The sequence below is a fragment of the Ixodes scapularis genome, unplaced genomic scaffold (assembly GCF_016920785.2).
Source record: "Ixodes scapularis isolate PalLabHiFi unplaced genomic scaffold, ASM1692078v2 ptg001228l_1___fragment_2___debris__unscaffolded, whole genome shotgun sequence".
NCBI classification, from domain to species: Eukaryota; Metazoa; Arthropoda; class Arachnida; order Ixodida; family Ixodidae; genus Ixodes; species Ixodes scapularis.
The window spans coordinates 59,112-85,140 of NW_024610123.1; the positions used below are offsets into that span (position 1 = coordinate 59,112).

General features: G+C 49.2%; 1 protein-coding gene across 1 annotated transcript in view; it reads right to left on the reverse strand.

Moving 5' to 3' along the window:
• The window catches only part of LOC115313248, a 37,883-nt gene extending 18,015 nt beyond the window's left edge, over positions 1–19,868 (reverse strand). Inside the window, exons 1-3 of the mRNA XM_042288190.1 lie at positions 19,773–19,868; positions 19,096–19,367; positions 3,890–4,882 (exon numbers count right to left, since the gene is read on the reverse strand). Of these exons, the coding sequence (XP_042144124.1) occupies positions 3,890–4,882; positions 19,096–19,367; positions 19,773–19,868 (1,361 nt within the window). The remainder of the gene's footprint in view (positions 1–3,889; positions 4,883–19,095; positions 19,368–19,772) is intronic.
• Positions 19,869–26,029: the final 6,161 nt, after the last annotated feature.

Consider the following 26,029-nt stretch of genomic DNA (forward strand, 5'->3'; position numbering starts at 1 on the left):
GATTCAGGTTCGGTTGTTCTGCTGGCAGGTATCTCTCAATCCTGGGTTCAACCACATGCTTTCACCTATTAAAAACAAAAGCTTCTGCTGGATGTCTTCCTGACTTGTTGACACACATCATTCAAAGTCCGATTTCTCAAGAAATCTTTGTGAAGTCTGTTGTGTGTGACCAGGGGAGCCGGTAATTGCGCTCTTGCACGAATGTTGGGTGTCACACCAGACCATCCGTTCTTCTTTGTTGGTGACAACCAGGTCTACTTCCTCTTTGACACCCCTCACCGCCTCAAGTGTTCACGAAACAACCTGCGCAATCATGACCTCAGCATTGGCAACACATTGATATCATGGAAATATATTGTTGACTCCTACAAACACAAGCATCCTGTGCGGTTGTGATTGGCAAAAAAACTTACCGACAGGCACATCTATCAGACCCAATTTGGGAACATAAAGGTGAAATTTGCTGCGCAGGTTTTAGTGACACCCTTCTGGCGCACTTGCGAGTTTCATTTCCTTCAATCAGCTGCCCCCCGAGGCTCAGGCCACATGCGACTTCCTTGAAGAAATGGATCACATTTTTGATTCGCTAAACAGCCAAAGTCTTCAATGTGACAAAGGAAAAATGAGATTTGATTTTACTTCTACATCGGAACATGTAGATTTCTTGCGCTCAAAAAAGCTCGAGGATCTCTCAGTGGCAGTTTCGTTCTCCCAAACAACCTCAGACAATAAAAGGGTGGCAAATCCCCATCAATGCCATCCTCTGACTGTGGGAAAGATCTGAGGCAGAACTTTAACTTTGAGCACCTTCAAACTAGACGACTCAACCAAAACCCGCTAGAGAACATGTTCCGCATGGTACCGCAGCGGCACGGCTGCAGCGAGACGCCCAATTCCGACCAGTTTGTGCCAGGTCTAAAACACATTTCCTTGGAAAGATGTTTCAACTTTCTAGTGAAGGAAACTTTGAGGTAGACAATGCCACATTGCTAATGGAATTGAGGCACCTCCCAGTGTCGGCTGCAGCCAGCCACCAGCCTGAGCCATTGGAATCAATTGATGCTGACGACCTTACATTACCCGATGATCTAAATCAAAACATTGTCCAGGAAAACATACTGTATCACTTCTCTGGGGGCCTGGTTGAGTCATTTCTTAAGAAGGTATCTTACCATGTTAGCCCGGACTTGTTGAAAGCTGCAAGTGGTGAACTAACGTCGGAAGTTCAATTCCATGCCCTGCTTCAGGCGAACGCACCTGGCTCAATTTTCGGCTCTGTCGTGGTCGAGATAAGGCTGATTGAACTGCGTAGGTTTATTTTAGCATAGCAATACAGGTACGTGTGAGTCGTGCCGTGTCTGGTCGCGATCTGGTGGAGAGAGGGTCTGCACGCGGAAGCGGCGGGCAGAGTCCAGGGTCACCCGGCGGCTGTGGCGATGATGATGACGGCGGTGGCGATGATGATGATATCCCGACACCTCCCCCACTTTGGAAGAACAACACTCACACTTCCCCAAAGCGGTCAGGTGGACGACTTATACGTCCACTCCTTGTCACGGTAGGTGCTACGGCCGGTTGCAGGTGTCCTCTTGTTCGCCGTGTAGTGCCGGTCGTCGTCTGCACCACGTAGGAACGGGGTTGAGGCGCTGGCCCAAGAATGTGGCCGTAAGATGCTGCTCCCGTCAGAATTCTGACCGCAGTTCCAGGTGGAAGGGTGTCGAGCTCACGTGTTCTGCGGCGCTCGTCATAGTGCTGGCGCATCTTTTCCTTGTATAACGCGTTTCTGGAGCGAAAGTCAGTGGTGTCCCAGCGAGGTTGGAGAGACTCTGGTTTCACTGGCACGTTTGTACGCACTCTTCGTCCCATGAATAACTCCGCTGGCGCGTAACCTTCAATTCCTGGGGTCGCACGCTGGGCCAACAGTGCCTTGTGGATGTCTGTCGATTTCCCAAGGAGTTGCTTAGCCGTTTGGACTGTCCTCTCGGCCTCCCCGTTGCTCTGCGGGTAGTATGGGCTCGACGTTGATTGGGTCACGCCCCATTCCTTCAGAAACACTGCGAATTCGCGTGAGGCGAATTGCGGTCCGTTGTCTGTTCGGAGAATTCTCGGTGCTCCATATCGTGCAAACATTGGGTCGAGGACGGCGATGATGTCCCTGGTCGTTGTTCGCCTCAGAGGTTCCAGCTCGAAGAATCTTGAAAAGTAATCGACAGCAATCAAGTAGTTTCTGCCTTCGTGGACGAAAAGGTCCATTCCGACGACTTCCCATGGGTAGTTTGGCAGTGGAGTCGCCAGAAACGGAGGTTGACCTGGTTTCCGGTGTTCTTGACAAACAGGACACTTTTGGACGAAGCTGTCGATGTGGAGCCCAATGCCTGGCCACCAGACTGATTCTCGTGCTCTGGCGCGGCATTTGGACACACCCTGGTGACCTGTGTGAAGCTTCTCCAGGATTTCGAAGCGTAGGGCTTCCGGTATGACGAGCCGATTGCCCTTGAACAACAGTCCGTCTAGTATGGCTAGTTCGCCGGCGACTTCGCAGAATTGGCGGACTCCTTGAGGAAGCGTCATTTTATCCGGCCATGTACGGAGGGTGTACTCGATTACCCTCTGCGTTACCGGGTCTGTCTGTAGCTCGTTCTTGATGCGATCAAGCATTTCTTGGGAGGCTGGAAGCTGTTCCAGCGTGAGGAGCTCGTACTCTCTGGTGTTGAGTTCCCTTGTACGAGAGGCTGTGTCGGGTAACGGCTTGCGTGAGAGCACGTCGGCTGTGTACATCGCTTTTCCCGGAACGTGACCTATGGTGTAGTCGTACTGGAACAGGCGCATTCGGAATCGCTGCAGTCGTGGGCTCAGCTCGTCGAGTCGCTTTGTTGTCATGAGGGGAATCAACGGTTTGTGGTCTGTCTCGATGTGAAACTGCAGTCCTAAGATGTACATGCGGAAGTGATCACATGCCCATGTAATCGCGAGCGCTTCTTTTTCGATTTGAGCGTAGCGTTGCTCCGTCTCAGTGAGAGAGCGCGATGCATAGGCAATGGGCTGCCGCTTGCCGTCGGTCTCCTGCAGCAAGACCGCGCCAATTCCGTAAGATGATGCGTCCGCTGAGACGATGAGAGGCTCCTTCGGATTGTAGTGCGTCAGAACTGGCGCTTTGGCTAGAGCTTCTTTTACTGCTTCAAAGCTTCGCTGCTGATCGGGTCCCCAGAGCCACGCAGCGTCTGCGCAGAGGAGATCCCGCATTGGCTTCGTTGTGTGTGCCAGGTGTGGCAAAAACTTGGCAAGGTGGTTTGCCATCCCCAAGAACGATCTCAGTTCTTTCACATCTGATGGTGGTGCGATCTTTGTGATCGCCTCGACTTTTTCAGGATCAGGCTTCACACCTTCGCCGGAAACGATGTGGCCTAGGAACTTGACCGTCTGCTGTAGGAAGGCGCACTTGTCGATGTTGAGTGTTATGCCGGCTTTGCTGAGTCGTTCGAAGACTTTAACTAGGTTCGCGTCGTGCTCAGCCCGTGTTTTCCCCCAGACGATTATATCGTCTTGCAGGCAAGCTTGGCCTTCCACTCCCTCCAGGACTCTTAGCATTTCGCGCTGAAAAAACTCTGGTGCGGTCGAGATTCCGAAGGGAAGGCGAAGAAACTTGAAACGTCCGAACGGCGTCAGAAATGTTGTGTATTTCTGCGATTCCTCTGCCAGAGGTGCTTGCCAGTATCCAGCTCGAGCGTCGAGTTTGCTGAAGACTGTGCCGCCGGAGAGCTTCGCCAGACATTCGTCTACGGTGGGCATGATTACTCGCTCTCGGACGAGGTATTTGTTGAGCTCGGTGTAGTCAACGCAAATGCGCAGTTCGCCATTTGCTTTTTCTGCGACGACCATCGGAGCGCACCACTCTGTGGCCTCGGTGACACGCTCTATAACTTGGAGCTTTAGCATCTTGGAAAGCTCATTCTTTACAGGTGGTAGCATCGCCAGTGGCACCCTTCTTGGGAACGTAAGAGCAAAGGGCTTCGCGTCTGGTCGAAGAACCACCTTGTACTCGGCGTTCATCTGTCCAAGCCCTGAAGTCAGCTGAGGGTACTTGGCAAGTAGTTTGGAGACGTCCTTTGTGCGGCTTGTCGCACCAGTGACGTTGAGGAGCTGTGGGAGAACTCCGAGAGATCGGATGGCGGGCCTTCCGAGGAGAGCTTCCTGTAGACCTTCAACTACGAAAACATCCTCTTGAACTTGTTGACCGCCCCATTCCATAGAAGCTTGGAAGTGTCCAGCGGTCGAAAGCTTCTGATGACCAGGACCGAGAAGTGCTCTTTCTGGCTTTCGCAGAGGGCCCATCACTTCGCGATTGTAGTCGCGCGGCGCGATGGCAGTGACGTCGGCGCCCGTATCGACCTTGAATGTGATCGAGATGCCGTTCACTGACGGGGTGATTCTCCAAGCGTCATGAGGTGAAGTATCTTTAAGTTCGCCGAGGTACACCTCTTCCACTTCTGCTGTGCGGCGGGCTGGGCGAGCTGTTGTGGAAGTGCCTGGTCTCTCTTGATGTTTCGAAGACAGGCAAACGGAAGCGTAGTGGCCTTGTTTTCCACACGACCTGCATAATTGACCGGATGCCGGACAGGTCGTCTTGGTGTGAACCGAAGCACTACCACACCATCTGCATGGCTGCCGGACACCTTCGTTGCCTTTTTTTAGACGAGCCGTCGGCGTTGTTTTCTTGCTCCAGTTTTTCTTTTTGCGTGCGGAGCTCAGTTCGTCGACGGCGGCGCCGTGTTGACCTTGCGTACCTCGCATTTCTTTATGTTGTTGCTTCACCGCTTCGGAGTTTCGCGCGGCAGCCACCGCGGTCTCGAGGGTAAGCGCGGAGTCGAGTTGCAGCTTCTCGCTGAGAGCCGTATCGAGGAGGCCTACCACGAGTCGGTCCCGGATGAGCTCGTCTTTCAAGGCGCCATATTGGCATCTCTCTGCCAGCTTGAAGAGGTCGGTAACGAAACTTTCGACTGTCTCGTGATTTTCTTGCTTTCGGCGGTTGAACGTAGCGCGTTCGTATATGATGTTTCGCCGTGGAATAAAATGCTTTTCAAAGGCATTCTTCACGCAGTCGTAGTCGAGCTTTTGTTCGTCACTGAGCTTGAGAGAGGCTAAAACGTCCTCCGCTTCGCGTCCCATGGCGTACAGGAGAGTATTTACCTGAGCAGCGCTGTCTTGCTTGCTGAGTCCTGAGATGACTCGGTAGCGATCCCATCGCGTGATCCAGGGCTGCCAGTCGTCTGGACGGCGAAAGTCGAGCTTCTCTGGGAGAGCGACGACAAAGGGGTTGAAGGCTGGCGTTGGAGCCGTTGCTTCTGGTTGCTGCTCGGACTGGGCCATGGCATCAATTTGGATGAGTGGGGAATTGTAGCTGCTGAATTGCTACGCTAGCACCGCTGCCACCATGTCGTGGTCGAGATAAGGCTGATTGAACTGCGTAGGTTTATTTTAGCATAGCAATACAGGTACGTGTGAGTCGTGCCGTGTCTGGTCGCGATCTGGTGGAGAGAGGGTCTGCACGCGGAAGCGGCGGGCAGAGTCCAGGGTCACCCGGCGGCTGTGGCGATGATGATGACGGCGGTGGCGATGATGATGATATCCCGACAGGCTCTTTTTGTGCTCCATCTGATTCTTGTTTTTCTTTGCTTCAAGGTGCTTGAGCATATTTTCCTTGAGCAGGTTGAGCAGCAGCAGATTCACAAGCCCAAGGTAGCTGAGCGCATTGTGCATGCCCTGGTACCCCATTCCGAAGCTCACTTTTGTAGCTCAGCATGCACAGTGCAGTTCCTCCACCTCTTTGTGAATGTGCGCCTACGTTGGCACATTCGGCTCCTTAACAGGGATCTATTGAAAAAAGATTCCCGTAAAACATCTAAAAAAAGGAAACGACACACATTTTCAAACTAATTTGATTTAGTAGAAAGTTGGTTATGGCTCTTGTGCACCTGTGCGGATGTCGAAAGTTCTCTTTTTGGTATAACTTGGATGCCAAATCAAAACCCAAGGATCCTGGGTTCTAGCCCCACCCCTGCCCGTTTCAGCCTGGATGAGCATCGTACCGGCGCGCGGTCGTGTATCACTACTGCGTGAGCACGTCAAAGACCCCAGTCTAGCAGTCATACATACTGAACTGGCAAAATTGCTCATCTGCAGCGTGAACCAGTTTCGCCTCAAACTGGCAGACCGACCTTACGCTATATAAACATGAACGACTAACTTGACTCTCTGAATGTCAAATCTAGCATTCAGACTACGCTGCTCAAAATGCCCCGTCTAAATTGAAGACAGGTTGCCTCCATTCCTGGCAGACTAACCCCACACAAACCATAATGAACTTCACACAATTCACATTTGATATGCACCCTACAGACCTCATGTCTTTTCAGTGGTACTCAAAAACTTAGTATGTAGCGTAAACACATTATGTGTGCACTTACTCCTCCAGATTTAATTGTACATATTGGTTACATTGAATCTTGTGAATAGCTGCTGGGTTGATTTTATAAGCCTGCTTACCTGCGCAATAGGTCTTGGTATTATTTTTGTCCACATCCCTGCTTGCCAAAATCCTGCAGAACGGTTAACAACTGTAATGAGCGTCGTTTGTGCAACTGCATTTTTGTTTATAGGGCTGTCTGCACTTCTGTATGCTTGTTGGAATTTAAATATTAAAGCAGATTTGCTTTATTTGGGAGTTGATTTGTTGTTTGGGTATTAAGCATTTTTGTTTGTAGGAGTTGTTTACAGAGTCATTTAGATAATTCGAAGTATGATAAGTGCTGTCCTGTTAGTATGAACATTAAAGTAATTATTTCGTTTTACCTATTTGACAACGTTTACTGCCTTTTACAGATATTGGTTTCCTTTGTTGGGTGATGAAGCGGCAATGTAGCTTGTAAATAGGTCTTTCCAATACCGCAACCCATGTGAATGGTGTTCAATAAAAAATGCATTTCAATGAACCTGCTGTTTCTGTTTTATTGCACCGGTAATGTCACGCGAAGCGCATTTGTTGCGAAACGTAGCGCGCGCGGCTCGTCTGCTCGACCGGTGCCGTGCTGGCCGCTCGCAGCGGCCAGCACTAGGGATGTCGCGAACCACCCCAAGTCCGATTTCGAAAGGTTTCGATATTTGCGAGGCGAACTGAGGTTCGATTTCGAAAAATTTCGATATTTTCGTACCGACCGAGGTTCGAATTCGAAAAATTCGCACCTTTCGATCACATAGGAGTTTCGAATTCGAAAAGTTCGAAGCTTTCACGGTTTCTAAAATTTCGATTCGAATATTTCGAATTTTTTTTTTTTTACTTCAGGTTCGATAAATTCGAAGATTTAGAAATTCTTTGGAAATAAAATTCGAAAACTTCGAACGCTTCGAATTTTTATAGACATGAAGTTCGAACAATTCGATTTTTCGAATTTCTTTCTGCATAAAGTTCGAAAAGTTCGAAGGTTTCAATTCTTTTTAACGATAAATTCGAAAAAAAAAAAAAACTTTGAAGATTTTGATTTTTTCTAGTACAAGTTTTCAAAGTTCGAAGCACGGTTTTCAAGTTCCTCCACAGTTCGTTTCAAATAACGTTTTTACGACACACTGGTTTTCACAAAATCAAGTTTAGAAAAGTTAGGGTGTAATATCTAGATTCTGCGAAGCTGGTCACGCAATTAAATGAGGCGACGAGTGTCCCGGATGTGCTGGAATATTTGCCAGTGCAGAGTGACGTGTGACCGTGGATCAGTAATTGTGACCGCCAGCCCGGGTGGGGAAGGGGGGGGGGGGAGTGTTTGACCTGCATCACGCAGTAGTGATCGCACGAACACACTGTTTTACGAGACTCATCCAGTTCAAAACGGCCAGGGGCGGGCACGAGGTTGAGGCTCAAAAAAACCTTGAAGCGACCTGGCAAACTACCTCGCCACCCCTTGCACGCTGGAAGTAATCTGATCGAACGCCGCCCGGATGACGCTGGCATATAGTAAGTTAAGTTTGTAATTGTCCTGGAGGTTTATTTTCTGCAACGGAGGAATCGCCCCCCAAAAAGCCGACACAACTCGAGGTCGAGGAGCGTTCTACCATACAGGTGGCGTCGGAAAAGGAAAAACGGGGGGTAAGAGGGTAGCGGGGGGGGGGGGGGGGGGGGGGGCTTCAGTTTCCTTTCCCCCTTCCAGATATTTCGGACTGTTAAAGAAAACAACTCGGGAAAAGAGGGCGTGGTCGAGCTTATTTTAATCTGATATTATTTATGCATATGTATAGCTACTGTCGCTCTTCACTGCATAAAAGATTGCGTAGATGGTCATTGTGAGAAACTCGTTGTCAGAAGGCACTACTCGTCACATGCTTAGTGGTTCGGAAGTTCAAAGCTATGTCTTTTCGACCTAAATACCTCTGCCAATAGTAAAAAAAAAAAAAAAAAAAAAAAAAGTATAAATGCGGGGATAAAAAGTTGGAGAAAAAGAAAACTATCAAGAATTTGCCGGAAGTGATGTATTCCTGCGTATTCAGAGGTTCAGAACTTCGAAACAAGTTTCTTTTACCAAAATGTGTACAGGCTAAAAGTAACACGTCCCAAAATCGTGAAGCGAAACAAAAAAGTTGTCTTTTAATGACGTTGCTGACCTTGAACACTATTAGAAATCTTCTCCCATGAGTTAATTCATTACTTAACGTGAAAAAACAATAAATACATTATTTTGTATTCTGCAGATGGCAATGATATGTACTGTCCGTGGTGTTAATTTAAATGCGATACCTCAAACAACTTAGACAAATACAAATATCAAGTTCAGGGCATAATTGCATGTAGATACATGTTTGGACATTTCTTCGAAACTCACGTTGAATAACAATAATCACATCTTAAGACGGCACTTACCTAGGCTATACATAGATCGTTCTTAAAAAAAGTATAACATCTCTACTACAAATAGCTTCGGCTACAGCGCGCTTCAAGTCTGGCACAAAGATAATCATCAAAAACCCGTCGTCCTTCCTCGCCCCTTCGGAAATTTATTTCTTTAAAACTAAGCATGCCAGAACATTGAAACAAACGCCATTGTCTTTCGTAAGGAACGCAGCACCGCATGTAAAAGTTCGAGAAAAAAAAAAAAACTACGAATGTACCTCACTACTTGAATTCAAACGAAACCGTCCGCTGGTCTTTCGAAGTTCCCTAAAAGTTCGAAGTTCGTCAAAATTCTGACTTTTCAGGATTCGAAAGTTCGAAACTTTTCGAATTCTCTTGATAAATAAGTTCGAAATTTGAAATTTATAAAATTTTTGGTCAGCCAAGTTCGGAAGTTCGACAAGCATCGCACTTTGAAGCGCAATAAGTTCGAAAGTTCGAAAAAGATCGAATTTCTTAGCATAATAAGTTCGACGTTTCGAAAAGCGTCGAACCGCTTAGCTCAACAAGTTCGAAAATTCGACTTCCGTCGAATTTTACGATGTAGACAATTCGAAAAATCGAAATCTTTCAAACCACTTGACTCGATCATCGAAACTTCGATCGAAAAAAGTTCGCGGCATCCCTAGCCAGCACGGCACCGGTCGAGCAAACGAGCCGCGCGCGGACGGCAGCGAAGCAAGCAAACAAAAATGACAAAAAAAGAGAGAAAAAAAGGAAGGAGGAGGAGGCGAGGAGGTTGCACGCCAACGATCGTAGTGGCGCCATCTGGCAGTCTTTTGAGACAGATTTTCGTCTCCGACCATACGTATGTTCGCCTTTCTGCCACTAGCGCCTTGTGGCGCTAGTTTCTTCTTACTACGGTGGAGGCTACATCTGCACTCGGCTGCCTGTGTCACCAAGACTAGGATTAAAATTACCGATCACTTAGGGGCTGAAGGGACACCGTTCCTTTACCATATGCTAGCGGGAGCAACACTGAACCACGCGAAGAGACCAGAGGAGCGCGCGCTCAAAAATAAAGAAGTTGTTCTTGTTGCTGCCACTGATCGTGAACACACTACCTTTACATGGTGTCATAAGTCCAAAGGTGATAGCTCACGGCATCATGACAGATCGTCGACCTCCGGAACCGCTGTAACTTGGCGACAACGCGATGAAGTCGTGGCAAAGGTTCAAGCAGCGCATTAAGCTTTACCTCATAGCAACGGAAGCTACAAAGCCTCGCAGTAAGCAACAGAAGGCCGGCATATTTTTACATATCCCGAGCCAGGAAGCTATAGACGTGTTTAACACACTGAATTTGATAGCAGAGGAACAAGCTGGCTATGACGTACTAGTCAAGACTTTTGAAGACTACTGCCTGCCCAAATGTAACGAAACGTACGAGCGCTACGTGTTTCGCATGCGTCGGCAAGCTCAAGGAGAACCATTTGAACATTTTTTTAGAAACCTGCAACTGAAAGCAAGGACGTGCAACTTTGCAGATTTGAAAGAATCTCTGCTCCTAGATCAGATTGTTTACGGGATTTCGAGCACGGTGTTGCGAGAGAACCTGCATCGAAAAAAATACCTAACTCTAGAAGTGGCAGTAGAGTGCTGCAAGGCTGAGTAGCGTGTCGAAGCACAGAACAAAGCGTGGGATGGCGAAACTGTGAAAATTGACCCGGTTCAACAAGGGCAAGCCAAACAGCGTGAGCAGAGAAGATGCACTAATTGTAATTTTTCTCATCCGCCGAGGAAGTGCCCCACGCATGGAAAGAGATGCGCCGAGTGAACAAAACGCAATCACTACGCAGTCTGCTCTAGGAGTAAGAGGGAAGCGGTACACGACGTGGCCGAAGGGGACGAAAGCGATGGTGACTTCGACGTTCTTGAAATTTTGCCGACCGGGAACGAGCGTTCTTCCTCCAGTCGCGACTGGATTGTCACCACGCGCATCGAGGGAACCGTGGTGAAAATCAATGTCGACATGGGAGCTCAGGCAAACTTATTGCCCAGAGCGTTGTTATAGAAGCTCAAGACGAAACACAAACCCCGTCCAAGCAGAAGCATTCTTCGCCACTACGGGGGCGGCGAAATTCAACACAGCGGAAAGGTTCGACTGTCGGTGCAGCTCGACAAGCGACCAGTGCAGCTCGATTTCTTCGTGGTAAAAAGGAACCAAGCTATTCTAGGTCTCCGTGCATGCGAGCAGCTGGGCCTCGTGAACCGAGTGAGTTCAGTGGAGAACAAGGCCTTCAACCCAAACGTAGAGTCGAAATTCCCGGGACTGTTCTCCAGTGTTGGCAAGACACGAAGGGAGTACAAAATGGTACTCCGAGATGATGCCGTACCAGTGGTCCAGGCCGATAGACAAGTGTCGCACGCACTTAGGGAACCTCTCAAGAAAGAACTGCAACGCATGGAGGCAGCTGGCATTATCGCAAAGGTTAAGAGACCTTCTGACTGGGTGAGTCCCTTAGTCATCGTACGAAAAAAAAATGGCAAATTAAGAATCTGCATGGACCCACGAAACATGAATCAGGCACTGAAAAGAGATCATTTTCAGCTCCCACGGCGCGCGGAAATCGAGAGCGAGCTAGCGCGTGCCAAGTATTTTAGTCGCCTTGATGCTAACAGCGGATTTCATCAGATTCCGCTTGATGAACAGACCTTGGAGATTGGCACGTTCAGCACTCCGCTTGGTCGTTACCGATATCTAAGACTACCCTTCGGAATTGCTTCAGCTCCGGAAGTATTCCAGAGCACAATGAGTCAGATATTCAACGATCTTCCTGGTGTGCGTGTGTATATAGATGATGTACTGGTGTAGGGCACCACACCAGAACATGACAAAAGGCTTCGCCCGGCGTTGGCAACAGCCCAAGCAGAGGGAATGACGCTGAATGCGGACAAATACATCTTTGGCCAAAAAAAAAAGAACCTTCTTGGTGACAGAATCAGTTCCGACGGAATTGAACTGAACCCAGACTTGATAAGCTGCGTTGCACGGCAGCCTACACCAACGACAAAAACAGGAAGTTAAGCGCTTCCTTGGTGCGGTGAACTACTTCCGGAAATACTTACCACACCTGTCGTCTCAAACGGAGGCCCTACGCAGTCTCGTTAGGAACGACACCATTTTTGAATGGACCAGTGTACATGATCGTCAGTGGGATCCCAACTAAAAAAATGCTGACGCAAACCCTAGTTCTAGCAATCTATGATCCCGAGTTGCCCAGCAAGTTGTCATCTGATGCGTCCGCAATCGATTTAGGGGCTGCATTGCTTCAACAGCATGGAATAGACTGGCGTGCGGTAGGCTACGCGACTCGGGTGCTCACGGATACTGAACACCGATATGCTCAAATTGAAAAGGAGGCCATGGGCATAGCCTTCGGTTGCGAAAAGTTTAACGACTACGTACTGGGAAAAAATATCGCCATCGAAACAGACCATCATCCGCTGTTGGCTATTTAAAAAAAAGAAATAGGAGACATGCCTCCTCGTCTCCAACGCCCATTTTTACGACTACTGAAGTATGATTTCGAGTTGCAGTTTGTCCCCGGTAATAAGTTGGTTCTTGCTGACACTTTATCGAGGATTCCATCAGATACATCACAGGAAGAGGCCACGACGGATGTAGAAGTGCATGCGGTGGGCGTCCTATCTGAGGTAGTGGGCCAAGGCACACTAGCTCGCCCACAGGAGGCGACAGCCAGCGATCCCGCTATCCACCAAGTCATCACCACCCTTCAATCATCGAAGCCTGTGGAAGGTGAGCTGAAGCAGTTTACACCAGAACTTTCGGTGGTAAGTGGAGTACTGCTAAAAGGAAAGAAAGTAGTCATTCCGACAGCTATGCGAAGAGAGATGCTGAAACGACTATATCAAGGCCATCTGGGACTGGGTAAATGCTTGTCCAAGGCCCGAAAATTGATGTATTGGCCAGCAATGACCACCGATATTACCGCTTTCATTGACAGATGTGAAACTTGCAAGAAGTTTGCCTACCGACAGCCAGACGAGCCTCTCTCTATCTCCACCGTTTCCAACCATCCCTGGTCCAGGGTAGCTGCAGATCTCTTCCAACACTCCGGTAAACACTACTTGGCTGTGTACGACGCCTATTCAAATTTTCGCAAAAGTGGAACACCTTCGAGAAATCAAGGCAACGGTGGTCATTGACAAGTTAGCTCGAATATTTGCCCGCTACGGTTTACCTCTAGAAGTTTGCACGGATGGGATCTAAGGATTTTGCTGCACGTTATGATTTTCGGCATACTGTTTCAAGTCCAATATTTCCAAGGTCTAACGGTCTGGCTGAAAAAGGTGTACAAGTTGTCAAGCGTCTACTACGCAAAACGTAGTGTGCCAAAGAAGACTTTTGGTTGGGCCTCCTCAACTGCCGGGCAGCTCCCCTTGAAGACGGCCGCTCACCCGCAGAACTACTGATGGGCCGAGAACTACGAACCCTACTTCCCGAATTCACCGCGCCTCCCACATCTCCGGTCAGAAAGCACGTCCAGAACGAGACGAAAGGAAGACAGCTAGCACATCTTCAGCACGGGGACATCGTGCGAATCCTTAACAACGGGCGATGGCAGCGTAAAGCACAAGTGCAAGGCTTGGTGGCCCCAAGGTCATACACGGTGCTTACCGAGGACGGCCGGATTCTCCGCCGAAACCGACAGCATCTCCGAAAGACACCGGAAGGCTTCTCCATCTCCATCAACGACAGCGACTCAGAGGACGACAACGACGATTGCTTGCCACCATCAAGAGATGGATCACAGCCCCCCTCACCACCAGAGCCTCCTCGAAACCAGGCGTCGCCTCACCCACCAACCTTACCCGTCCTGGGGCAGGCGTCATCAGGAGCAGGACCTCAGTCCAAGAGACCTAGAAGGCTACCAACACGCGTGGGCTACATAAAAAGCTTCCAACAGGCAGAACTAATCTAAACGAGTACAGCCCGCTTCCCGCGCAGCTGGTGGTTGTTGTGTTTAACTTTGTTCCTTCAAAGAAAAGGGGATGTACCATATGCTAGCGGGAGCAACACTGCGTGCACGCGAAGAGACCAAAGGAGCGCGCACTCAAAAATAAAGGAGTTGTCCTTGTTGCTGGGACTGATTGTTAACACACTACCTTTACAGTTCCCGCGATTCTTTTAGAGCGGGCCGGGGCACTTGGGGGATATAGCAAATGATCTATAGGGAGCTGCGAAACTGAGCGTACTCCAGTAACGTTGGTCTCAAGACGCTCGCACGCCCGATCCTTTGCAGTGCTTTCTTTCATCCAGTCTCAGTTGAGACGCTGTACTAGAAAACTGGCCCAGGATCACAACTCGTGAAGTTTCCTCGTGCTTCTCTTTCGTTTTTGCAAAAACCCACAATCAATGTTGCGAAATAAAATCAAGGCTAGAGAGAGAGAAAGGAAGAGATATTACTATATTTTTAATCAAATAAAGAAGCTAGTCCTCCACTAAGCGAACCAGAGTCAGCTCATCCACGCAAGCCACCGACGCCAGCCCCACCACCAGTGTGGCGAGATGCTCCGACTGCTGCCTGTCACATTCTTCTCAGGCCGGCTAGAGAGCGGCTTTTACTGTTGCCTTCAATCTCGCCCAGGAGCAATGGGACATCTTAAGCCACGTGGGGGAGCGACCACACTACCATACCCAACACCGCCTGAGACATCCTGAACAACTGTCCTCCGACCACTGCGAGTGAAAATGTGTGCCATTATAATTATTTGAAAAAACCTTCTAGTGAGTCGATTCAAGTATGTTTCGGCTTACGAAAATTAAATGCTTGTTTATGAAAACTCGTTTCTCGAGAAGACGAAGAGAAAGAGGTGTTCCACATACGCCTCTGCAGACAAGTGGCCTCATGATCTGTGGGTGTTATTACTCTACAACCTTCTCGAGCTCAACCCCGGAGCAAAGAGGAAAACATGGCGAGGAGAAGCTGCCTCTCAGAAGAAATTAAAGCGCTGTACGAAGGGTTATGTTACAGCGACCCCTTCGAACTGCCAAACTACTCCCTGTCCAAAGGCCGTAAGAGATAGCGCCAGTTCACTCCAGATCGGCCATGATTCTTCCAACTGCTGAACAAGGCAAGCGCTTGTTAATTAGCACGCGGAGGAAAAACTTGAGCCGCAATACCAAGAGATCATCAACTCGAACCTCGCCGCCGCCAGTTTCGATCTGGATGAGCCATCGCAACAGCGTGCTAAATTTATCGCTCACGTCGGAAACACCAGGCGCCTTTTGTGACGCATGAATGTCACCTTTCCGTGCACTTCTAATATATTTTCAAAATGCCTTCCAAGTGTCATGTTAGGATTAGAAAAAAAAAACGGATTTAATCAGAAAGCGCTACGAATTGTTCGGTATCGTCCGTGCTCGTGCATCCGAATCCTGCTCGTCCCTCTTCCTTTTTTTTTTCATACTCGCACTATTAACAAGACCTACAACAAAGTTTGAATTGTCCTCAATTCAAGTCTCTACATCACTTCACTTTGTGATACAGTCTCGGAGGCATGCTGGAGGCCTTCGTTGCTTTTGCATACGTGCTGATGTTGCATTCTGACCTTGGATTCTGGGATTTCGCACGATCCTTCAAGTAAAGAGTCCAGGACTCCACGCAGAAATGCTTTGATACAGTATACGAAGTAACCGACATTAAAATAAGGTCCCCTCGTGTCGGCTTTGTACCGGGCTTTCGCCAGCGTCTGGCTATCTTCCAAATTGAGCTTTGTAGCGCATCGGTTTCTGGCAAGGTTGATCAATCTTTCGGTTTCGGTGAAGTCATCATCAACGCTGGCAATGTTTAGTTCGCCTGGAAGTTCGGGATCCCACCCGTGCATTAGCCAGAAAGGGCTGTATCGCGTTGAGCTCTGTCTCGTGACATTAAAGGGCAACTTCGCTTAATTTTGATAGTTAGAAAACTATGCAGCCCTCTTCAGTATCATATAGGAAGACCCCATGTAAAATATTACGATCTAATTTCGTTTATATATTTAATAATCTGGCCAGCAAACCTTCAAGTGAGCCAAGTCGCCGAAATCTGCCAACTCTAGCGTGCGACGTGAGGCGCAATCGTCAGCGCAGTCAATGCGACAGAGCTGGAGCGGCTAACGTTAGGCCACTACGTCAGAGGCATGACTATGTCATTCTCACGTTTTGATTGTTTTTACTTCTAGAGAAAAATTGAACGATAACGTCATGAGTTTCTCCTCCCGGTGTAGGCTGAGCGGTGTCCACGAGATCACCGTAAAGCGGATGCGCCAGTTTGCGCTGCCCTGCGCGCTAATCGGTCTGTTTCTTCGCTCCCCCTCTCCTCTTTCGTCTTCTCCCCTTCCCCCTCTCGCCCGGCCATCACCGTCCACGCCATGCGAAGCGACCTGCCTGCGTCCGGTGTCCTGTCCCTCGCCCCCCCCCCCCCCCCCTCCGAACGTCACAAGACCACGTGGTTCGACGTGACGAGGCCATGACTCTGACAACACGAGACTAATGTTGCCTGACGCAACCGAAGTTCCGGTTTCGGTATCAGCTGATGTTTAAATTAGCATTACACAAATAATATGCCACATTTCGCGAGTTCGAAGACGTAGAGCTGTTTAGTAGTGCTTTGTGAAATGGATTCACATGTAAGCCTAAATTTTTCGGAATTGAGCTGAGTTGCCCTTTAATAGCGGTTACTGCATCTTGCAATGCGATAAGGCAGTCGAGATGATTGTCCACAAGTTTTCGTAAGAGTTGTTTGCGTGTTCTAAGCATTCTTGCGATAAGACCGTTTGCTTTCGGTCGATTTCGTGAAGATGTAAAGTGTGTCACAAAGAGACGTGGATAAATTCTCTCCGTGTTTCGGCTCCCAAATCTTCTTGCTTGGTCTTTGATGAATATTTCCGGTAACCCAAATCTGGAGATCCTTCTTTTCGTCAGGAAGTTGATGTAAGGGATGGAAGCCGTACTGGAGACAGCTGATGCGTCGACGTAGCGGATATCGTGTCCAAGGCATACCAAAATATTTTCTTCTTTCTCTAATATTGGTCCAAATTGATCAAGCGGGATCACTTTGTTTGGTTCGTCAGGGATGTCTCTTGGGTTAAGGCATCCTTCCTTGGCCGTTTGCGTCGATTTATTTGCCTACATATGTCACACAATCGAACATATCATGCGACGTCTTTGGTCATGGACGGCCACCAGTAGCGCTTCGAAACCTGATCTGAAGTTTTTCTTGTGTCCATATGTCCGACCTTATCATGGCACAAACGCATTACAATGTCGTGCAGTGCGATACGTACTACGATTCGCGTGCTTTGTCGTCCACTGCGGATCAGTTTTCGTACAAGGATCCCGTTGTCAATTTCGAGGACACTGTTTTTCATGTTTCTTAGTAGCTTAAGACGTTGGCATTCCGGATCAGACGTCTGGAAACTCATGAAGTGGGAGTCCTGACTCAGCACAATCGCAGAGCACTTCAGTGTGCATCCAGCCGCCTCGTTGTTGATGAGGCCTTCCAGGCCTGTGTCCGGAATGTCAAGTCGTGACGTCGCATCTGCTGCTCCGTTGAGTTTTCCAGATCGCTGTACAAGATCGAATTCATATTCCGCTAAGTGGAGTGTTCACCTGGCGAATCTGCGGTTGGTTGTACACTGTTTCACGAGGTACGTAAGGCTCATGTTTCCCCTGACAACCGTGAATCAAGGTTCTGCACAAACAAAAATGGCGAGTTTTTCGGTGACGGCCCAGTGAAGAGCCACACATTCAAGAGTCTTTGAATTGAGCTCCGAGTCGTATTCATTGAGACTGCGGCTTGCATACTCGATTACTTGTTCTCCCTCTTCTTGAAATTGAGCAAGAAGGGCTCCGAAACCAGTGTGACTGGCGTCGACATAAGTTATTGTTGGGCATCCGTACCTGAAGTTCCCGATTATTGCAAGACTTGTCAATGTTCTCTTCACGTCATTGACGATCTTGTCGTGAATTTCAGTCCAGATAAAATCAGTGTCACGAGCCAGCAAGGTACGTAGACGAAACGTGATGGCACAGATGGCAGAGAAGCAGAAAAGATGTAGTAGAACCTTGACTGCCCTCTTGAGAAGCTCGTTATCGGCACGAGAGCATCTATACGGGCAAGATGTGACTGGTATATCTTCTCTTGAATCAATCGAGTGCTCAGAATAGGGGCATATCCCTATTCTGTTCTCACCATCGACAAAGGCTGAGTAATGTGTCAGTAGAATGTGACGAAGCTGGTTCTGTCGATCGACCGATGCATTTTGAGTCATTTCTTTACGGCCACTTCGGTGTGCTTGAGAAGTTCGGTGTCTGGGGCACTCGCTCACGTTTCTAGTTTCACAAATCTATCACCGTGCTTCGTTGCACTCACAGGAATTGTGGCAATAGAAACTTCGCTTTGACAGAACGATGCAATGTGTGTTTCACCCGCCGCGAAACAAGCCTGTTTCGTTGAGGCAGTTGAACTACCATAACGTCGTTGCTGGGGTGAAATGTAACATACACGTTGGCAAGTCGTCTCCTATCTGATCCAAGAAGGATGTCGACAGGAGCAGGTAGTTCTATGACGAACACCTCAGGTAGCCAAACTTGAGTAGTGCCAACCGTGATTGTCATAGCTGTGGCTTTCTCGGGTCTTACTCGTGTTCCAAGAACGTTTATATCAGATCTATTAGGATGAACTGTGATGTTTGAGTTGGGCGGAAGGGCTGCAGAGCGAATGATCGAGACGTTTGCGCCCGTCGCGATGCACCCTTTCACAGTTGTTTTTGAACCAATTAAGCCACAAACAATGGGTAAGTTGTCCCCGCTTGTACGTAGCAAGCAATGAACGTTTCTTGACATGGTGATACGGCTTCAGCGTTCGCGATCGCTTTAGTCAAAACGTCTTGGAGAGGACGCCGTCGGACTGTGTGCGCTGCGTCCTTCTTCCGCCCGAAGAGTAGCGGGTGTCTTCGGAACGCGACATTCTCTTGAGAAGTGTCCCGGCTTGCACAGTTGTAGCTTTTAATTGAGTTGAGCTGTGTATTATCTTCGAAGCTTGCAGCTGTCCTCCAGTACAGCTCTTGGTGTTCCTCGTTTGCGTAGTGGCTCTTTTTTAAGGGGCCACCGGCTATCCATGCCCATTGCCCTGACAATAAGTTCGAGCACCGACCTGCACATGTGGCGCGCCAAATGGTTCAACCATTTGTCATCGGCAATGCCAAGCAAGATCAATGAGATTCTGTCCTCATGCACTGATTCATAGGGCGACTTTTGTAGCATGGCATTCGTGGAGTAAATGTATTGCACAAGAGTTTCGCTGGGCAGGAGCTTCCGTTGGGCCTGATACTCGATGAAGTCTTGCAAGGTCATCTTCCTCTTGAAGCGTTCGAAGACTGCTTGCTTCCACGTTTCCCAGTCACGGATTGATTTACCATATACTGTCTGCCAGTCCATAGCAGGTCCTCTGAGTCGAGTCAACGCATTCAGTATGGTGAGGGATGACGTTCAATGTGCAAGAGAGGCGACGCGATCGACCTCTTTAAGCCAATGAGAAACGTTAGTCTCTATATCTCCGTTGTAAATGGGTATGGCGGATGACGTGTCAATCGTAGAGTGGACTTCGAGGGTACGTGAGTTTGTCAATCCGCACCCCACGGTCCGTTGTTGAGTCCCTGCGATGATGGCGAGAACCTCGTTGATGGTAGGGATCGCAGGCTCTCGGCTGGTCGCCTCGTGGACCCTCGTGACTGTTGCGTCTGTGACTGTTGCATGCTCAAGATGTGGGACTGTGTCCGGTATTTGCGGCACTGAACCCGTGGTCGGGCGTCGTTCTTGATTTTGGCGTACCTGCTCTTTGATCGTCGTCATATCAGTTTCAAGCTTCTCGTAGGAGATTTGAAGCTGTTCACAGCGCTCCGCGAGATCGTTTGTAGAGTCGGCCATGTCTTGCGTCAATTTGGCCGGCGTTCAATAAAATGCATGCTTGGGTCGTGTGCCTCAGCTAGCACGTACCTGTGATTCTTGTCGGTGTCGACTGCGCCATGTTAGGATTATAAAAGAAACTGATTTAATCAGAAAGCGTTACGAATCATTCGGTATTGTCCGTGCTCGTGCATCCGAATCCCGCTCGTCCCTCTTCTTTTTTTTTATTACTCGCACTGCTAATAGTCAATGTTTCAACATCCTAATTAATACGCACCAGCTCGCCTGCAGATACACATTTTTTTAAGCTTTCCACTGCCTAGACATCTAGCCACAAATTACGTGTATTCGCAAAAAGGGTTTCTACACATAAAGCAGCAGACGTTATCGCGTTTCAGCGTCACGTGTGCCATGTCGCGTATACTTGATAATCTCTAAGCCACCCCGCCGAAAGCTGGGAATTCTCCTACCGTTCCGTCAAGAAAATACTATTGCGTCAAACGACAAGTTCGATCTTGTGTCTTGAAAGCATGGTAGAAGTTTGAAGGTGTCACCTTCTTGCACCAACAACGCCAAGGTTGACAGTCTGATATTGGAGAATAATTTTGTTTCAACGAAGTGAATAGGAGCAACGCCGGACTGTCAAATTTGACGCTGTTGGTTTTAGGATGCAGCGACTTCAAGCATCCACCATGCTTTTCACGAACATCAAAAAACTAATCAAACTCATCGTTCGACGACATCTCTCTTTCTCGCCGGAGCGATGGGACAGTCCGTAGGAATGGAACACTTTGTCCTTGGCTCCTTGCAGAGTACGGGGAATAGCAAGTGACAGTGACGTGACCCACATAACCTCAAAACACGGTGACATATGCTCCTCTACCTGGAGAAAATCCTTGTCGTGTGAGTCCACCACAAGAGCAATATGGCACCGTAAACTTTGACGCTTTTGGTGTAAGGACGCGGCGACTTCAAGCTTTCCACAATGCTTTTGCACACGCCAACAAACTTGTCGTTCGACGCCATCTTCCTTTATTGCCGGAACCATGGTGCAATCCTCGCCTCTTGGCGGAGTACCGGGATGAGCAAGCATCCGTGATGTGGCGCATGTGACCTCGAAGTGCAATGACGCTTGCTTCTCTCTGTGGAGGAAATCTCGGTCGAATAAGGACACCATTAGAAGCTTCACAATTAGAGATACACAGTGGCGTGGGAAATTCGGTTCTCGCATGCAGTGCTGCATAAAACGAACTTCCATCCTGCGAAGATTTAGCGTGACATTCCCCAAAACCAACAGTATTTACACGCCGACATTGTTCAGAAACAAGTTGGCTTTCATTCGGGGACGTTAGGTAGATAACTCTACAGGCTGGGTGGTGATCGGGGAGTCAAGACTTCACCACACAATTCGACCGTAGGCCGCGGAATAGCACAAGAAGTGTAAAAATGAACAGCCAGGGAATAGCACAAAAAGTGTAAAAATTAACAGTTTCGTGTCGGCGTTAAATTAAGGAAGCACTGTGCTTCCGAGGGTGTATACAAGTTTTCATTGACACAACCATGAAAAAAAAAAGTTAAGTCTTAAAACGAGATATTAGGTTTAAAGAACTTGCAGCAGGGGCAGTTGGAACAGTGCGAAATTCCGAGCTAGACTTCTCTGCGCATTGATGATAACTTGTTTGCCTCAGGTGCCCTAGTATCCCGTGTAAGGCTTTCAAAGGGTAATATTTATACACTGTAAAATGTTTCCGTAATTTTACAAACACTTTGTCGTAATTCTGACGGACAGTGTGTCCGTTTCTTACTTAGCGGACATAAAACCCGTTTTTTGTTAGGTTGAATAAAATAGTACAGTTGTGTGCCAAAGAGTACCATAGTAGAGGATAAAAGCGTTAGAAGTGCTTTTATCATCTAATCCTGCTAAGAGCAATTCGTTATAGTAAAGAGGCCAAAGACTATACCAAGAAACCCGCAGTACCCTGCAAAAGGAACAAATAAAAGTGGGGGAAACACAAAATAGAAATCAAGTAAAAGTCTGCAATTCACGTTAAAGCACATAGGCACTGCTCTACCTCAGTGGGAGTGAAGGTAGCGAGTTTCCTGTCTACAGACGTTTTCGAGCTTGTGATGATTGTTAGGGGGGCTCTGCATGAGTGCAAATAAAGGGATTGCCAGAACAGTGAAGACCACACCAAGAAGGAAGGCTGTTGCTCTACAGTACGAAACGGTTGAAAGGCACCAGCCCAATTCTCGCAAACAACTCCCTTCAGTGTTGTCTCATGAACTTGCAGTTCCACAACGCTGTTTAGGATGCATAATAAGACAACCAACTGGAGGGCCACACTTGAGATCAACTCTGGTCGTCCATTGAAGGGCCAGAATTCTAGCCAATGTCAAAGCAGTGAGTGATCCTGAGTGAGCTTGGCTGCCGAAGAATAGTGTATAGTTGCCCTTCGATGAACACTTTCAACTGGTCTTACAAGATCAACCTCACAGGAGTCTCATACGGAGCTGCAATACTTTAGGTGTGGCAGGACCAGGGCTGTGAAAGGCATGGCCGTACCAACCGGGGGGTCAAGGGGGGCGCTTGTCCCCCAGTTCTTAGAGTGTGGGGGGTGGGGGGGCAAGTCGTGTTTTGCCCCGCCCCCCCCCCCCCCCCCCTAAAACAGCTACCACTGGGCAGGGCAAACACTGGCTGGCAGCGCCCAAGGGATACCAAGGGCACCGCTCCTCGGTCGCGGGGAGGGAGAAGGGGAGGGGAAGGATGTTTAGTTTGCCCCCCCCCCCCCCCTCAAAATCAAGTTGGTACGCCACTGGTGAAAGGCACCTAAGTCTGTTATGGCCGGGTCTACTGGACACGCTAAGTACAAAACCCAGTGTTCCGCACGTTTTGAACAAAACTGTCGTCAGGCTGTGCGAAGAAGCATAGCTGGCTGTTTATAGTAGATCTTGTCGATGTTTTTCTGCAAACCCTGGTGGTTTCTGGGGCGACCTGATAAGCGGCACCAGTATCAGGTCGTCCGTAAGAGCAGTGGAGTTGATTGCAGGGATCACGATTAATAAACATGTTTACAACAAGTGGACTGAGCACACTGTACCGTTGAACTGTCGAGTATTTGGGGCCACTGGAAATGGTTCCATGGTATACACTGCACTCCGAGCGACTCAAATTGAAAACGTCTAGTATGCACACATTTAATTAAATCGTGTTAATGAGCACCAGTGGCACGCTCGGCAGGTCATGGGACTCAGCTTTCACGGAAGCCAGGTAGCATGCACAGTATAGCAGCCCCTTGCCATGCTTGTGAGAGGTTCCAGCTCCAGGTCGTGGCTTTGCCAAAAGCGTAGTAGAAAAGGTACCACGACCAGCACACCCCTACAGTTCTTAGCACGATCCTTTCTGTAAGCAGTGTGCTCCGCTGTAGCAATTGTCAAGGTGACTGCCATAAACCGAATCCTGCATCCACGCTTTACATGCCGCTAGAACTGTTCAGGGATGCGTCTCATGGAGTGAGTGAAGGTGCAACAGCTTATTCGGGACGAAGTGCCCTGTTTGGGAACCACACTGCGAGTTGAAGCAACGCAAACCAGGGAGTACAGGGATGGGGTTCGTCTGGGCGCGCCAGGGTGGTGAAACACGGGGGGCAGCGTCGCTCGTTGACCGGGCAGGCCAGAGTGCGGTGTCCGTACTCGACACAGCTGTTGCAATGATGGGCTCGAGGTTTGTGGGGACGGCAGCGAAATTCAAGGTGGCGGTAGTACACTGTGTAAGGGACATGGGTTCCGATGAAGGTGATGATGGCTGAACCTGTATACTCGTCTTGCTTGAAGGATGTCACCTTGATAAGACTCCAGATCATTGATGATCTCGTCCGGGGTAGGTAGGAGTGGACGGGAGGGGAAGGGTTTTGTAAGGTGATATTGGTGATGCGAAGTAGCCAGTTGACGATCGCTTCGTGATGGGTGCGGAGGACGGTTATTTTGCCGGAGGTGGAGCGACACGTCGGTACATGTATGAGCAGGGAGCTGTGCGGCTTGCAAGAACGCCGGCAAACTGTCAAGAGGCAGCGCAGCTGCGCCAGCAGGACGGACTGGGAGATGCACTATAACTACGTGAAGTTCGGGGTCAAAGTCGGCTGGAAGACGAGATTTGCGGGGCTTTCCAGGGGTGATCCATTTCCCACCTTGGTCGTCTCGCTCTAGAGAGATTGTCATGTCCTGGCTCAGGATGGACGCAAAGATATTGGTGTGCTGCGAAGCGGCGATGGCGGCTGTAGCCGTATTCGAAGCAGAAACAGGCGTGCCGCTCGCAGAACGAGACTCGAGCGAACCGATCTCTCGGCGGACGTGCTGCGGCGGGCCGACGGAGCGCGGCGATGTTTATACCAGGATCACGTACAGTCGCGTACAGTTCTCTGGGGTTTGCGGAGCCCGGAGAAGACGTCCGCTCTCATCGGAGGTTTGCAGCAGTCTCCGGACACTTAAGGTAAGGGCCTTTTCATCGCAGAGTTCACTATTGAAGGGGGGGGGGGGGGGGGGGCTACTGAGGTTTTAAGAGTTACTGATCGTAGCAATCGCAATCCAAAGACACCGCGTTGTCGTAGATTGTTTTTCACCGCCTACGTCATGTAGGGCTGAGGCCAGGGCTGGGGGATCCATCGCCGGAAACGCGGAGGAACCAAGCAACGGCGTGAGGCTTGCCGAGTCGGTTCGTGGGTGCCGACGACATTCGAGCAACGCTTCCAAGAAGACTGGATATTCTTTCCGGCGAGGACACAATACTTAGACAGCATGCTTGAGGCTGATGAGGATCGCAAGAGGTGGATAACAGGACAACCAATGCACAGCAAATAGGTCGAGCCCGGTACACGGCACAATAGTGGTCGCCGCCACGTCAAATTGAAACGAAGCTGACGAAGCCAAGCTCCAGTTTAGTACACATTGCGCTTCGACATGCTTTATTCAAAATAATTTTATAAATCTTTAAAAAAAATGTTATATCTTAAAGTTTTAATTTAAGTCGAATAAAACAAGCAAATTCACGTTGAGTCAAATAAACTTGGTCGGAACTCGGAACCAACGAGCATCGCCGCATCGCCATCGCCATCGTAACAAAACGCAAAAACTTTCGAAAACGAAGCGAGTTTCAAAACTTTCGCAACTTTCGGGCGCTTTCAGACTTTAGGAACAAACATCGAAGAACGTTCTTGGAAAAAGGAAGTGTCCTAGGTGCCGGCGTGCCCATAAAACCAGCTGTGGATATGAGTCTAATTGGTGAGTGCTCGCTCACTCGTTTTACTTTTTGAGTCCTGTCGTGATTGAGGGTTCCGGCGAAGGCTCCCAGCCCGGCGACACTACCTTGTGCCGGGTAGGAGACAGGATCGAGGAGCCGGGAGGCGACGAGCTCAGCAAAACAGAACACACTATGGTTACATTAATTACAACATCCTTTCAGTGTTCGTACCACAACAACTTCACGGGTGTCCTTTCTTTATATATCCGCCTCCCATCTCGCCGTCCACTGGCTTGTCCAATCGCAGGGGCCTACGTGGTCCTCGGCAGCCAATGTGGAAGAAGTTCGTGTGCCAGCGGCCAGCCAATGCGGAAGAAGTTCGTGTGCCAACGGCCAGCCAATGCCGAAGAAGTTCGTGGCGGGTCTCTCGGCGTGGTGGCTCGCTCGCTGAAGAGTCATCCACACGCACACACAGACACGGACACCCAGCTCGTACAAAGGTTGCCTCGAGACCCGAGCCCTCCAAAGCTCCCGCACGAGCCGCCAGTCGGTGCGAGAGCGTGCCTTGGTCCACGTGAGCCAGGGGCACGCGCCGCTCTCGCAAACGTGGTGCGGGTGTGTCGTAGCCTTTCACAATAGTCCTTTCTGTTCGGAGCGTTTATAACGTGATCCTTTTCTGTGCAGTCGGCGTGAAAGCGAACGTGTGCGGTTCCTTGTCGCACAGGTGCTTTCCGCATTGGATGACCCTCGAGCTTTTGCCAAGGAAGCCACGGAACCGACCTGTCACTGCACGGGCACTCAGATTGCGGGAACGCAACCAAAGGCAAAGGTCCCACCGGAGGCAAGGGGGGCCAAGCGAGACACTTGGTGAGTGTATCAGGGAGCTTGATTTCTGCAAATCGGGTGGCGGCTTGGTACCAGACAGCTAGGCGGTGTGTTTTGCGGAACC